The 17,147-nt window shown below is 36.3% G+C and overlaps 1 protein-coding gene and 1 long non-coding RNA gene across 2 annotated transcripts in view; one reads left to right on the top strand and one right to left on the bottom strand.

The window, feature by feature from the left end:
• Window positions 1-13,732: 13,732 nt before the first annotated feature.
• Window positions 13,733-15,669, bottom strand: LOC113065840 (uncharacterized). The gene is made up of 4 exons (XR_003279087.1): window positions 15,569-15,669; window positions 14,709-14,740; window positions 14,451-14,593; window positions 13,733-14,236 (listed from the first exon to the last, which is right to left on the bottom strand). It is a non-coding gene; the product is annotated as an uncharacterized LOC113065840 (long non-coding RNA).
• Window positions 15,670-16,113: 444 nt separating this feature from the next.
• Window positions 16,114-17,147, top strand: part of LOC113065839 (T-box transcription factor TBX18-like) — a 9,379-nt gene continuing 8,345 nt past the window's right edge. Inside the window, exon 1 of the mRNA XM_026237386.1 lies at window positions 16,114-16,673. Within this exon, the coding sequence (XP_026093171.1) occupies window positions 16,448-16,673 (226 nt within the window). The 5' untranslated portion in view covers window positions 16,114-16,447. The remainder of the gene's footprint in view (window positions 16,674-17,147) is intronic.

Below are 17,147 nucleotides of genomic sequence, written 5' to 3'. Positions count from 1 at the left end.
GTACTGTACTGCCAGCCTCTGCCAATAATACAGAATGGTAAATGCTTCATTAAGAACGAACGATCTTGAGAGATGCATTGATTTAGTTCTGCCTTAGAGTTTATGTATGTTTGTGTGTGTGAGTGTTTTCACTGTCTGATATCTCTGTGTGTTATGTTGTTAATGGCACACCTTATTTGCCGGGCAGAAACAGCCAATTAAAAGCAACTTGTGTTAAACTGGGTCCATTTTCAGTGGTATGCCTCCAGGACCCACAAAAACAATCTTCAGTGCGTGAGTGTGTGTCAGTGTGGGATGGGGATTTACACCTCACTAATGATGTGTGAGTTTAATACTCATAGCTGTTTTCAGCTTCACATGCAACAGGTTAACACCTTCAGTGCCACAGTTGGTGAACGGAAAGTTTACTCTGAACTGAGTTTCTAAACTATAACAAAGGGGTTAGTGAATCTGCAAATCATATGGTTATCCTTTAATATGAATCAGCTTCTTATATGATCTAATAAAGCATCTTGAGACAGGTGCATTATGGGATACAAAATGTAAGTACTCACCATTTCACTTTTATGTTATTTGCAAACACCTCATCTTCATTATGATATAGTTTGATCTTTGCTTTTTACTGTAAGCTTTTATTGACATATTCAGAAATGTATTCCATTTCCGTATATCAATTTATACATAAAACGTACAAATAAACTATATTATCATCAATCTTTAATCTGCTAAATGCAACTAGTGTCACTTATTTATGAACACTTACAATGATATGTGTTCTATTTTTATATTGTGTTTACGAGGAAGGAAGGTAACTTCTGTTATTGTGATTAAATACAGTGAGGTTAAATGGAGTAAGACTGGCTGTGAGGAACATCGTTAGCACATTGGCATGATGTCTGCAGTAATTAGGGGGTGTGGCTTCACATCACCAATCACCCTGCTGTTTGGTGCTTCCTGCTGATTTACAGTGTGTAGACTAAGATGTGGCTGTTTTAGCAGGTCATAACTCGCTACACACACATACACGGACACATTGGCTAAATGAGTGCCAAGTGCACACACACACACACACACCAGGCTCACGGATACCAGACACACACACATTCTCCACACTGCAGTCACCTGGCTGTTTTTGTTCCCTCTCACACATTTCCTTCCTTGGCAAATCCCTGAGTGAAAACAGAAGCTAGTATACCAAGTTGTCATGAATATCTGGACAGTGACCCAAGCTGCAAGGAGCTGAGGAGAAAAAGGAGAAAGGTAATGAGGCTACAGCTTCATGTTTTGCTGGTGTTTTTGTGCTGGCCGGTTGTTTTGTTGCTCCAGTAGCAAACTGAGTGAGGGGAGACACACTGTACATACATGCAAACATTACACTAAAAACTTAAACAAAATAACACTTTTATTAAGTTTATTCAATAATGTTACAAAAATAAATAAATAGATTAATAAATAAATAATAAATACTAATTAAAAATATTCATCAAAGAATCCTTAAAAAGATATCAAGGTCTTCACATAAAAATTAAGCAGCTGCTTCCCACACATTGATAATAATAAGGAATAAATAATAAAATATATTAAAAAAAGAAAATATTAAGGATTCATTTGTTTTGTTGTTGTTGTTGTAATTAATTGCAGCCTTGGTGAGCATTGGACATTTCTTTCAAAAACATTAAAATATCCTACTGACCCCAAACTTTTACACAGTGTATACAAACACACACACACACACACAAGTAAAACAATAAGAAAAGGAGAATATTTAATAAATACATTTAAAATATATAAATTTTTTTATCAAATAAACGCCTCCTTGGTGAAGACTTAAACATAAAAATATTAAAAACATTTTAAAAAATCCTATACCAAACCCAATGTCACCACCCTATAACTAAAAAAGTTAAAATAAATGAAATAAAGTAAAATTATATATACACACACACACACATATAAACAAAATATATTTATCTTAAATACATTTATCTTAAAAAAACATAATAAACATACACATGACACACATATATTATGTATTATGTAATTTCATTAATTTGACAGGACTAATATACACACACACACCAACACAGTCAAGCAATCAACCATTATTAGCAAACATATCATGTAAAATAAAAGACATCCAATACCACATTAAATCCTTTCATCAGGGAAACCCCACTGATGTCAAATAGTCATTACTTAAAGTGCTCGTTTCTTCTTTGTAAAGTCTTCTTTCAATTCCATAGGACTGATTTTAATTTAGAACTTCCTCCTTTGGGAGACATGGGAGGGTTACTCTTTAAGCATGAGTTTGTGTCTGTGTCTGTGTCTCATCTACTCATCTAAATAAACCCCAGGGTGAAGTGTCGACCTCACTGCAGGTGCAAGGCTAAGAATCACAGACCACACACACACACGAAAACTATGATGATCAGGCATACTTTGTTCATACACACAAAAGTTCCTTCTTAACAATTTAAGTTCAGTCCATGACCATACATGGAACAGATCATTATGACAATGAGATCACTTATTTTCTAGCTTAGGCACAAGTTTTATGTACAAATACTTACACACACACACACACACACAGAGAGAGAGAGAACAGCCCTTTCACCATCTTTCTGTGAAGTTCAGACCATCATGCTTGAGTGCTCAGAACAAGTTTGAGTCGAGTCGAGGGGGATCAACAGGGCCCCAAGGCCCTTGAAATCCCACTGGAGAGCAAATTAAAAACGACTGCTTCAAGAGCTGGTTAAAATTCTTATGTTTTATTACTCCTTTCTCTCACAGAGCTGTTGACAAAAAAGAGAAGAAAGCAGGGAGAAGTGCGATGTCGAAAGCCAGAAGTAATTCCGCATAGACGTTTTACGATGGAAACTTCAGCAAAATGTAATTTCACTCCAGAAAGAAAAACCCCATATTATATGATAGAGAAAAAGTATGTGCGTGTGTGTGTGTGTGTTTGTGTGTGTGTGTGTGTGTGAGAGAGAGAGAGAGAGAGAGAGAGAGAGAGAGAGAGAGAGAGATGGGGTTTTATTTCTGTGAAGTATTAAGGCAAATAATAAATAATAATTAAAGAATGATTTATAAAAATTATTTATAATTAGAATTTGTTTGTTTTTTCTTCTTTTTTAAAAAACAAAAAATAAAATGAAGAAACATTTAATAATCTGCATGATTTTCCAAAGTAAAAACAAACATTGTTTCACTGAAAAACTGGGACTGTTACTGACTATTAGAAAGAAAACATTTTTTTATAAAAACAAAAGCTTTCACTAGTGGTTTCAGACTTTTGGAGCTCTCTGTGTGTTACAGTTATTTAAAAAAAAAAAAAATGAAATGATGTATTTTTGAAACCGGGCTGTTTTGACTGTGTGCTGACGTTCCACTTAATGTCTGATGATGGCGCCATGCAGCCAGCATGAGGTGATCTGGGAAGGCAGCCATTCTCTGTCTTCAAACATGTCACTAATGTTCTCTTGCTGTTCCTCTCTCAGCAAGGTCAGAAGTGACTGCAAGAGTCTTGGTGTTTGACATTAAAATACGTTTTTCATTTTGCTGGCTCAATCCAGACACAAAAAAATGACACTACACTCTCCAGCTAACAGCCATCAGTTGTGAAGACAAGGGCCAAAAACACATGGAGGTAAACAACAATGGTTTTAACAGAGACAGCGAAATGGATGTTATGAGTAACAAACAAATCATCAGCAGTTTGGAACGCCAGTGAACAAACCAAACCCAAGCTGTCTGGCAACATGTTTAAATTCATCCATCAAATAAAAGCCACCATACCACCGTCTCCTCACTCCCTGGTTATCCACACAACATTAACTTTCAATGCAAATTCATTTTGTCCAAACAGGGCCACCTTAGACTTCCTGTAGCCGGTTGACTTTGCCCTCAGTGTGACATGAATAGAAAGAGAGGACAGAACCGCAGCTTTTTTATCATATTTCAGCACAGATCCCGAGTCCTCACCACAGGGCCATCTGATGATGAAGGTTGCCTTGTTTTTACATTCTTCCATTGATTTGATTAATAAAATGATCAGGGGGGAATAAATTGACCCCCTCCCCACTGAGAGTGACTTATACCCAGACCACAGCAGCACGACAGTGTGATAAAGAACAACTACGAGACTATCAGAGTTAACAGAGAATCCACCACATGAAATAATATGCTTCAGCATAAAACATAGTGCCTTTTAAGAAAATAAGAATTAAATGTGAGAAACATTAAACACTCTGAAGACTATAATTACTCGGTCTCATTCAGAACCCGTTCAGTCCAACTACTGTGCTTGTCACTGCCAGACAGACATCTAAATATGGTACTCGGTGAAATGGCTGGATCCTGGCAGCAGAGGCTTAAATCCAAGCAAGGACCAAAACAAAATGTTGATTGACCCTGACACTTCCAAATGGGTCATTTAAACATATGACTAAAGTTTGTTTCCTGAATCTAAAATACTTTCTGCTGCCATGTTTATATAAAGTATAAATAAATAAAAATGTTTTAATGATCCATTTGGGTGTGTCAGGCTCAGTTATAGAAACACTATATATATGTACACTACCATTCCAAACTTTTGAATGTCAGTAAGATTTTTCTTTTAAATCTTTTAAGTCTCTTATGCTCACCAAAGCTATGTTTATTTGATTAAAAATATAAAACATTAGTATTGTAAAACATTAATCACAACTCAAATAACTTTTGTATTTCTGTATATTTGTTGAAAAAATGTATTCATTTATGTGATGGAAAACCTGTATTTTTTGTGTCACATGATCCTTAAAAAATCATTCTAATATGCCGTTAAAATGCTCAAGAAACATTTCTTCTCATTATTAATGCTTAAAGCAGTTGTGCTGCTTAATATTTTTGAGGAAACCACAATACTCTTGTTTTCAGAATTATGTGATGAATATTGAGTTCAAAAGAACAGCATTTATTTGTAACAAAAATATTTTTGTAACATAATAAATGTATTTAATGAAACAACTGATCAACAATGCATCCTTGCTGATCCTTATTAATATATATATATATATATAAATTCACATTGTCGCAAAATATTTCATGTTGTTTACATGAGGTTATGACGTCTCAACTAAATGGTTTATTATTCCAAGCTTCTCTCTGTTTTGACAGATTTGTAAGAGATTGTGCTGATGCGTATATAGATTTGGCAGGAACTGAGAGCTGGAAAAAGCCTGCTTCGTGTTTTTCAATGCTGCAGATTCAATTGGTTTAGACAAGCAGCATGCCAGAGGTTCTCAGTGTAATGACAGGAATTTTATTTGGTCAAAACTCTGTAACCAATTTGTTGACATAAATATGTACTTAGATGGCCAGTTTTTGTTTTTTATTATTATTACAAACACACATTTCTGGGGGTTCGGCGCGGCATGATGATGTTCGAAAAGTTGCAAATGCTGCACAAGTTCTTGCTGCAGTCTGAATTGTAAATGGTGAGCTAAATGGCTGTTTATGAATTGAGTGCAATTACACTATTATATGCAATGGCTTTGTGAATACATCTAAGAGTAAAATGTGTTGGACAAGTGCAGATAAGCAGATAGCTATATGGTTGTTTGTCAGAACTTCAAGAGCAACATTTAAAGTTAATTAGTGAGCGATCACCACAGGCAATTAGCAGTGAATAACAATCTGAACAAGGACACATACACAAACATAAGCACTAACAAACAAACATACAGGTTTACACACAATGCATTCAACTCCTAGTGAGTTCTGGCTGATTCAATGATGGCATCATTATTGAGAACAGAAGGTTTATATGAGTCACCATATAGAGTAAAGAGTTTGTGTGTGTATATGCATGTGATTTCTGGGGGTGGGAGTGTTTTGTGACCACATGTGACAGTGAAAGAGCTCAAGTGGACTTTGGTGTTTTAAAATGACCCTGCAGAAATGTGTCGTTTCATGCTGATGACTTCATTCTAATAGAACACCCAAGTCATACCAGTCCAGCTGGTCTTTACGACGCCATTCCATCCTTGAATGTTCCAAACATTCTTTGCACAGTCCAATAAAAAAACAACTCTAAAAATGAGCCTGTTTAAAAATAAAACTGCTGTTGGACTAGCATGAAACAAGAACTGAGATTTAGGTTTATGAGCTCTCTTAAAGGTTGTCTGTGATGACAGCTGATTGGCTGAAGGATGATGAAACATGATTGACACTGATAAGGAATGGCCACTCCATGGAAACAGCCACAACTGGAAACAGCATCAGGGTGGCAATGCCAGCGTAATGCCCGTGTTGGGCCAGCCATAGCCAGTAAAAGGTTCTAATGTGGCAGTGGTTTCATGGTGGTTGGATTTGAGCAGCAGGAAAGGGTATAAAGGGGCATATAAAACAGGAAGGGGGGGGGGGGTAAACAACTTTTGTCTCATTTTCTGTTCATTATATCTATTTATTCTAGAGTTAGAGCATACACACACACACACACACACACACACACACACGCTATATCACACAAAAGAGAAAACCCTCAGTCTAGTTTCATCTGTCTATCCATTTTTTTTCTCCACACACCCAGAGAGAAGAAAATAAGAATAAAAAAGCGCAAGAAATATAAACACTTAATCACTTCAATACTCACTCTTTCAGTCTCCAAAGCCAATCATAAAAGAAAATCTTACAACAACTTACTTAACATACTTTACAACATACTTAATTTGTTCAGAAACACTAATTCAACCTGTCATTTAATGTTTATTTTATATTTTTGTTATTGTTATACATACGTAAATACATGCAGTAATATTTTTTCTGTATTTCCAGGTTTAAATTAGATTCTGAATCCCAGGTTTTGAACCTCACAGTATGTCAGTCTGTGGAATCAAGCCCTGATCGCACACTCGCTCACTGCCTTGCGGATGCATTGAGTCATGTGTGCTGTGTGTGAGAGACCTTCTGATGACAACTTGAAGGAAGATAAAACAAGTTTTTCGTGTGATCTCTCTCCTTCCTTACTCCCCAGTTCCCTCTTATCCTCTCCTCCATTCATGAAATATCAAACAGTCCAGGTCCCAGTATAGGGCTGTCCTGTGGCTGCCTGACAGTGCAGATATTTTCAGTAGGTCCTTGCAGTGTTATTGCAGGTGTCAGGGCAGGATGCCCATGTGAATTCAGAGAGCACATTAGACGCCGTATAATTCTATTAGTCCTATACACAGATATGTAAATTAAAACCACACTCCGCCAGGGGATACCGCAGTGCATAGGACAGAACAACCCATCTTCAAATATTAAACAAAAGTGTGCGTGAGTGTCTATGTCTTAATGAACTGCTAAAGAAGGTTTGATGGACAAAACAGACAGCTGATGGAGGAATGTGCGTGTACTAGTTCAGATATTCGGAACGATTTGGTCTTAATTTGTGAGTTTCTTCCCAAAGGCCAGCAATATACCATTACATTCAATTACACGCTCTAAAATGTCTAAAATAAGACTTGCTGTGTGTGTGTGTGTGTGTGTGTGTGTGTGTGTGTGTGTGCATGAAATACATAAAACATTGAATCTTTAACATAATTAAGTATGTATGGTATGTGCTTCTAAAATACTAGGGGAATGGCATCTCCCTTTTAGTTTAATTACTACGTTAGAGGAGCGCTGCTTTGTCTTTTTTAGATCCCTCTGTATTCTAGAAACAACGGACAAATAATATGAATGAATGGATTAATGGAAGAGCTTTTCCTCATGCAGCGGTCCTAAATGAGAGGCTACAATTATTTTTAAACACCAAAAAAAAAAAAACTTTAAATAAGATTTTAAAAAATCCAGTCCATTTAAGTCCATTCAGCATGTTCTAGAAATAGTATAATTTGTCTTTTGCTCCTTATTCATTCCTCTCTCCTTTTTTCTTTCCCAAGTCATTTCCTCTGAGTGATTCAATCATTCATGATTTTATTGCTTTTGGATTTAAATTGTTCTCACTATCTTTTCTCAAGAGAGTAGGGTTCATAAAAAAACACCTGCTTGCTCTTTACTCTTTTTTTCTTTTCTTAACTTTTCATCTCCCCCAATCTGACCTACAATCTCTTTGCCATTCTCTATTCAACACTTCCTCTTTCTCACTTCCTTTTTTCCTTTGTTCTACCAAAGGGAGCAGTTGTCTGGTACTTCATCTGTCCAGTGCTAATATTGTCCCAGGAGGCTTGGAGACCCTCTGAGCGACGCTCAGGCTCCCTGTTGTAGGCCTATGGAGTGAGAAACCATTGCATCTCCCTCTAGAGGCTAAAATGAGAAACTACCATCATTTCTCCAGACTCTACTATCATTCATTTATCAATCTGTCCCAAAAAATAGATGTCAGTATAGAACCACCAGGCGCCCTCAAAACTCTGTCAATAACAAAACCAATAGAGCTTACTGACTGACATCAGAATGTACAGCTCTAACACATTAGCATCTTAACGAACCAAAAAGGCTTTTATATTCTTATAAAGAATATTTGTCTGTCTCACCATCAGCCTATTTCGGAATCGAACACAAACAAACTTTAAAACATTCTTCAGGATTACACAAAACACCTGAAATAATGACACATCCTCACAATTCCAAAGAAAGATTATTAATTGATCTTCCTAAAATATTGTTAAGATGAAAAAAGACTACCAGTATGAATAGATCAGCAAAACATTTAGAATGAGAGTAGCTTGACTAAATAATATTATTTACCTGGTTTGTAAGTTTTAGTCTGGTCAGATTGGTCAGGGGTTCCTGGTCACACTGACAGCCCATCGTTATCTAGACTTATTTGTCTACATCTAGTCTCTTATGTCTACATTATTCTCTATTATTTGTCCCTTTTTTGAGTGGCAAGGAAGGGCAACGATATGTCATATTTCATGCCAGCTAAGCTTCCTTCCCCTTAATAATTTTCTCACAGAAACAAAGTTGACCTCCGTCCGCGTGTGTCTGGATACACTCCCGCTTGACAGGTCCTAACGCGCATCGATTACATCCAATGTCAATACCGGTGGAGTTCCCGGGGGTCCGTGTCTGCGCCGCCCCATGAAGACCGTCATAAATACGGTAAATACATCAGTGTATATGGTGCACGTTAAAAAATACCGGATTTTCACGGTGGAATTACCTTTATGATTAGGTTTGTGGGTCACGGATGGTTTGGCGTGTCGTTTCATTTGAGGCGGATTGAGGATGCTTCAGTGCCCTCAGACATTCAGCCTATAACCGCCGGTTACCGGTTCGGTGTTCTGTCTTTTTCTCATATGCTTACTAATAACGGCACACCTCTGGATTTGGCAGCAGTGGGTCGCGTCCGCCGCAGTGGGGTCTCTCTCGCCTTTCTTTCAAAGGGATTTTTTTCTTAATCGTTTTTTTCTTCCTCCATACCCGCGTTCCTCGCGCTGCCACTTCCGCTATAAAGCCCTTGGCTGGCTGCCACGGGGCCATTAGCACTAGCAAAATAACTGTTAACAATATGGTGCCCAGACACAGCAATCCCGACTCTAAAGTTTAACCAGCCGACGTGATCTGAGTCCAGTGATGCCAGAGGTTACAGAGCGAGGATTAGTAAACAACGCATTTAACACTTCAGTGCAGTCTCGTGCTCTCGTCTGTGCAATAAGTGAACACTTTATTTTTTTATTAATGCTTCACACCTGAGAGGAACACATTCATTAACAGTTTAATATTGCGAATACGTATGTGAAAAAAATATTATATTTATAAATAAGCCAAAACTTAGTTATGCAATGCCGAAGAAATTACACAAAAAATGTAAAAAAATTGCGCGCTGCGGGATAAAGATAAAGCTCATGCAGTATTTTCTCTGCTTTATATCACAAGGTAGGTTATTATATTATGAGCTGAAAAGGTCCGTTATTAGGCAAGTGTCATTCTATGAAAGGTTTTAGGTAAATCAAAAATGTTCAGTACATGTAATGGAAATTATATAATGCATGATTAATACGCCTATACAAATTGGAGAACAATTAATATTTTATGTAGCTACATCAACTTTGTCATTCTACAAAGATCTGAGCATTTAAATTATATTGTATGGATATAGCCTATATTCGGTAACTATAAAGTAACTACCAATTCAGAATAAATGCGCTAGTTGCAGATTACAGTAATTCAAGATCAACATAGCCTACAAATAATTAAAAACCGATCTATAACGGTTGATTAAGAGTATTATTTTCCTTAAGGTGATCAAGTCTACATTTATAATAACGAGAATGAAGTATTGTGGTGATGATGTACAACTGTGATGATAAAGCCACATTAACAGTAGCCTATAACTTAATAAATTTTTCTTGAATGTACAAGAAAAACAATCATAATCGCAGAACTAAAAAAATTAAGTAGGCAAAATTAATGAGATTTAATTTATAATAATACATTGTACTAACAATAATCATTTTTAACAATAATTTATTTATTTATTTATTTGGGGGGGGGGGGGGGTCAAAGTAAAGTAGGCCTATTGAGGTTTTGTTTTCCATATAAATAGGCTATTGAACGCGTTGGCCAGCCTCATGCAACGTTTAAATCAAAATTAATCTCGTTACCAGAATAAGAGGTGCATCACTGCACGCTCATATTGCTGAACCAATGAACACAAATATTTTGGTAATATTAATAACTCAAAATGTTACTGAAATTATAGGCATCACGATGTTTTAAATATTAAATACACTCGATTTCTACTATGTAAATAATTTAGGCTATGGGAAGCCAAGACCGAACATACATAAGGATCAAATTAGGCCTATTTAGGAATTTAGGAAGGCTTAATACTGTGTAACTTATTCAGAATAAATCATTAGCCTACATTAACTAAAGATGTATTTTTTTTTTCTAACTAAACATATCAATAAAAACAAAAACAGCAATCATTGTATTATTATTATTAGCCTATTATTATTATTATTATTATTATTATTATTATTATTATTATTATTATTATAGGCTATTGTTGTTGTTATACAAAACAGAAACTTCTATTTCCGTAATTTCTGAAATATAAGCTGTCAGACATTTAGGCCATCACAATACGGAAAAAAAAAATATCCATATACTTTTTCGTATTTGTATTGTAGGCTACAGCATAATAGTGGTTAATGCGGTCTGGAAGAGCCGCGACATCAAATGAAGAGTGAGTTAAGATTATCTCGGTAATTCACTGGAGCATGCGGTAAACTGTACGAATATAATCAACAGTGTATTAAAAAGCCAGCTTCCTGTATACGTCTGGTATATTTTATATTTTTATTTCATACGCATAGCCTATTTATTTTATGAATGTACAGCGCTAAATATTGCTGCTTTAGCACAGACAATTGACTTCTAAACATTATAAAGTAACGAATGTAATTTAAGCTTTTTAAAATGTAAATTAATTGTATTTTAATAACATTAGTTTATAGGCTAATAAATAATACATTTTATAAAATAGGTAGGCTATGGTTTTAAAATAAAATTGTTTATACAATTTATGTCACGTCTCTTTATCATATAGGTTATATTTTATAAATAAACAAGAAATATTTTTCTAGTTCATATGTTTTTACTAAGAGAAAGACAACACGCATTGTGTATGTGCATAATACACAGGCGCGCTCCAAAGGATTCTCACTTGCGCGTGGGACAAGAACTCTCCAATGACCGTGCAATAATTCGCACTTTCCAAACGGCGGGTAGATGGAGCATCTACATTACACCCACAACATGCTCTAAAATCACATGGGTTTAAATAAATCGTATCATCTAAAGAATGATAACTTACGCGACTTGGCCTAAATTTGGAAGAAAAAATTTCTCGGTAAAAACAGGTTTAAGACAAATTGGTATTTGGCCAAGTAGGTCTAGCATACATTCTTTTGCAAAATCCCAGTTTCTTTGAAACCATCTGAAATGTTCTCCCTTGGATTTCATTATATTGCCTGATAGATACACAAGAAACACAAATAACCTATCGAAAATAGGCTACACCATCAATCATAATGCTCATTAAAGAAAAAAAAACTTAACTCTAACTGAAGGCTATCATATTCATAATTGCATTGTAAATTTGTCTAATTTATAGGCTATTCAAATGTATTCAAATCAATGCAAACACTTTTTAAAATCAAAATATGCTATTTTGTATCGTATTTTGCAGTCAGGCGTTTTAAAAATCCCAAAATAACGTATTATAACAATTCAACATTAATGGCATTTGTTTAGAGGATTTATACATGCAATTGTATCTCTTAGTAAAAAATTAGTGCTTCTTGGGGACTTGTATTCAGAAACTATAGACTGCACGTCTCATGTCAGGTTAGGTTTAACAGGTCTTATTGCTGGGCCTCAAGAAGATACAGGCGTAGATTTGGTAATAATTCTACACGATTGGCTCACGAGGGCTAGGGGAGGTAATGCGGAAGCATGTGGAGCATGTGCAGTCGGAGTGTGAAAATTATCGCAATGCCGAGAGCATGACTGGTATGGAGTCAAAATAGGGCCATATATATCTGCAAAATAAAACAATGTTTTGCAAACAAAAAAATATTTTTTGCAAAAATAAAATATGTTTTGCAAATAAAAATAGAGTATTGAGGAAAAAAAATGCTTTTTTGCAAGTAAAAAAAAAATAATTGCAAAAGAAAAGTTTACCACAAGAGAAAAAATAAAGTTTAGCAAAGTAAAACTTCAGCAGCAATGACTTTGCAACAGATTCCCCTTTGCGCTGCTCCTTTAAATCCGCGTTTCAGTCATCCGTGCCTCTGCGGTGCAAGCTTTCCTTTGCGCTTCATTTTTTCTTTGCGCCTCGCTTTGTGTCACTGATTTGACGTGGGGGAGGGGTCAAGAGGTTGAGGTGTGTACAAGGGATGAAGGCGCGTCCTTCTCGTTACGTCATCAGCGCGAGCCCCAGACCGAGTGGATCGATCGAAATGGAGGAGCAGAGACATGCGGGTGATGGATCACAGGTATGTGTTATTGATCGCTTTCTTGTTATTATTATTAGACTCCTATATTATTAATAACAGATACTTCAGACCGGCCAGAGGGTGGTATTTAACGGGGTTTTGAAGTAAAATTATTTGAGTAACACATAGGCTATTATGTGTGGAGAGCTTTCACTGAACATCATAATCTCTTTTATTTGATTGAGGTGGGCCTGTAGAGGCTTTTTGCACCTCTTTTGTTGTCAGTTTGTGTTCCTACCTCGTCTCTAAGCCAGCCTTGACTCCTTTACTAGTGGGTGGAATAACCATCCTCTCCACACAGAGTAATCGAAGCCCAGACCAGTTGTGGGAAATTGGACTCCTGCAAAACCCTGTCACTCCTCCAGTCCTATCTGAGGTATTTTAAGAATTTGTGTCTTTTAATGTAATGTTTTCATGCAAGATATTGCCCCAATGTCCATAAACTATTACCAACTTTTAACAGATTGCACAAGACGGCGACTCTGACTGGGACACAGACAGTATCTCTGACCAGCCGTGGACAGGAATTGTAGTTCCTCCAGTCGAATGCCCCTTACTGAAGAACTTAAGGCCCAAATTCAAACTTTTTTTAACCCAACCTCACACTCTCAAAACTATGGAAGAGACCATTATTTAGTTTTAAATTTTGTGCTGCTTCATTCTTAATTGACACTAAATCAATCATTGAAATGACTTGTTACCAAATGATACATTTACAAGCAAATTAACATCCAAGTCAATAAAAAACAAATTTAAGGTGACATTGCATGCTTGTTTTATTTTCTGTATTGGCTATATTTAAAGCAGAAAATGGCTAGTATAACAACTTGTGTTCTCTTAACACATTCATTAAGATATACAATTTTACATTATGTAACACGTTGTGTTCTCTACACATACACAGTAAATTTCAAAACCATAAGAACATTTACCAATGTATAAAAGTTTTTATTTTCCTGAACATGTACAATTCCATACCTTTAGTATAATTTTAAATTCAGTTTAAACCGTTGTCAAATTGAATGGCTTGGATGGGGTTGATATTGTCTGAATTAAATCAGTTACATTTTAACATTAATTTGTAGGTTTTTTTTACAATATTTATACTAAATCAACTCTGTCAGTTCATACAAAACACAGCTTTCAATTTCTTGGAGAAAGTCTTGCAGAAAGTTGATTATAGCGGTTTCATAAGTCTCTTGTACTGATCCCTTCTCCGACATTTTCGGAAGAATGTTCTGCATGATGAAGTCCGCATCAGCCTGTGGGAAAAAAAGAAAAACAATCATCCATTTTCAGGTACATATGCACATGCAAAAAAGCTACTTTATTACCATTTTCTACTATTATTTTTTTTGTAAGGAACAAGTGTTTGACAATTATTCTTTAAATTGGCAAATAATAATTTTCCTATCTATAACATTCCTAAAATGAAATACAAGATATAGGCATATTTTTTTTTCCAGTTACTGATACCTTATCATCATCATCCACCACATCAGGGAAAAAGAACTGGTGGCAAAGTCCTGAATGGTTTTCCAGGATTGTAGACTTCAAGACCTTTTCAGATTTGCTTCAACAAAGGGACCAAACGTAGAGTTGCATGAAGCACAATTGATCTGGAAAAAGAACCAGAAAATTATTGCATAATATAGACAGTGTTGTGGCTAATCCATATATCTGGTAGGCAGCAAAATTAAAACAATTAAAACAATTTAAAAAATTTGATCATACCATGCAGAGAGATCAGTTTCTTCTTCCTCCACCTGAAAAAACATAAATATGTAAACTGTGCGTAGAAATAAAGGTTTTATGAATTTGAGGCAGGAGGCTGCTGCTGCTGACCCTGAGCTGACTGAATCTGACCAAGGCTTTGGGTCAGAAGACCTATTAAATTCTGTGCAGCTGTACAGACATCTGAATATTCTCTCTGTTAAATAGGTCATCACAACATCATATAGGATTATCTGGATCAGGTGTTTTAAACTCAGTTCCTGGAGGGCCACAGCTCTGCACAGTTTAGCTCAAACCCCAATCAAACACATCTGATTCAGCTAATCAAGATCTTCAGGATTACTAGAAACCTCCAAACAGGTGTGGGTTGGAGCTGGTTTGAGCTAAACTGTGCAGAGCTGTGGCCCTCCAGGAATTGAGTTTCACACAACTGATCTAGAATAAGTGCATTAACAATGTATCATAAACATCACAGCTTTTAAACATAGTCTATAGGGATGTGACCTACTGTATATAAATAAACTTGTTCGGAATCAAAAAGAGGTTTATCTCAAATTATGTTTACACATACAAGGCATTTGTTTTGTATTTGTTTTTTGTTTACAGTATATTTTGAGAGACACCTTTGGCATCGTTTATAGTCCATAATACAACTAGGGCGTGGAGAATAATAATAATTATTTATTAATTATAAAACAACGTGAAAGGTGTGCATATTGAGAGAAATGTACAGCCGCCGACGCAACCCGCATTAATTGATCTCTAACTTACTTAACTTGAGCAAACGCGTTGATACACATAGTTACATATAGTTATCGGTCTATCTAGCGAACTTGAAGAAAGCGATCAATAACACATACCTGTGATCCATCACCCGCATGTCTCTGCTCCTCCATTTCGATCGATCCACTCGGTCTGGGGCTCGCGCTGATGACGTAACGAGAAGGACGCGCCTTCATCCCTTGTACTTTCTTTTACTGTCTATGTTGTACACACCTCAACCTCTTGACCCCTCCCCCACGTCAAATCAGTGACACAAAGCGAGGCGCAAAGAAAAAATGAAGCGCAAAGGAAAGCTTGCACCGCAGAGGCACGGATGACTGAAACGCGGATTTAAAGGAGCAGCGCAAAGGGAAATGTGTTGCAAAGTCATTGCTGCTGAAGTTTTACTTTGCTAAACTTAATTTTTTCTCTTGTGGTAAACTTTTCTTTTGCAATTATTTTTTTTTACTTGCAAAAAAGCAATTTTTTTCTCAATACTCTATTTTTATTTGCAAAACATATTTTTTTTATTTGCAAAACATATTTTTTGTTTGCAAAACATTGTTTTATTTTGCAGATATATATGGCCCTATTTTGACTCGATAGACTGGAGCTCAGTGAGCGAGAGATGATTCATTCTGCCAGGCCGCTTTACCACTTATGGGCGGAACTTTCTACACGAGGGGCCGTGCGCCACCGGTGATTGACGTGAGGCAGCCACGCCCATCCTCTGCCTTGGTTATTGACACTTTAACGAATCCCGGTCACTGCCTCGGTGTCTGTACGCGTTGACAGACCGATGAGACTGTTTTAAATTGACTGTCGCTTGGTTTTCAACGTCCTTGTCACATCGCCCGTGGTAATTAGCTACTGAAGCGGACTATTCTGACTCAAGGAATGCTAGATTAAGTGCTGTTGCAAATGCACTTCTCGTGAACTTCTCTTTCTCGGCCAATCGGTCTTCTCGGTTTGTTACCATGGCTGAGAAACGACGGTCCCCGTGTATGAGCCTTAAAGCGCACGCATTCTCGGTAGAAGCACTTATTGGTACGGAGAAAAAAAGAAAGCTTGAGGAGGACAATGAAAACTTTTGTGAGAAAGAAAACGAGGTGTCGAACCTGACAGAAATCCCGCAGCCCCGGACTGAGAGAACTTGTCCAAGCACCAGGAGTTGTGAGACAGACTGTGCAAGCGACGAATCCCGTAAGTAGCCTTCTAGAGTTTTGACTGCAACTAAACCATAATAATTCTGTGTGACACGTACGCAAAACAAATCAATTTTGTATTTTATATTTAGGCTATATTTTAATATTTGTAATTATGTCAGCTGAAAAGTAACACTGTACGAAGAAAATAGCCTACACCCGTCGTTATTCTGTACTTTGACCAGTGCAGGCTTCCAAATAAATGGCAAACAATAATTCACATTAAAGATAAGTTTTGTTTTTTACTAACAAAATTAAAAAGTAAAACACCTTTGTAATTTAGAGGTGTAATGGAGTGAAGTCACGGTGACAAAAGACGAGAAATACAGTGGACAAAAACAGTCATAAACACTCAAATTAACTTGCTTTCACGAAATCCTACATAGGAATACTCTTAATTTTTAAAAAAAATAATAATAATAAATAAATAAACAGGCTAACTGTTGTAGAATAATATGGATAAAAATACAAT

The sequence above is a fragment of the Carassius auratus genome, chromosome 48 (assembly GCF_003368295.1).
Source record: "Carassius auratus strain Wakin chromosome 48, ASM336829v1, whole genome shotgun sequence".
NCBI lineage: Eukaryota > Metazoa > Chordata > Actinopteri > Cypriniformes > Cyprinidae > Carassius > Carassius auratus.
The sequence above is the reverse complement of the archived record's forward strand: the minus strand, read 5'-3'. Positions and strand labels throughout refer to the sequence as shown.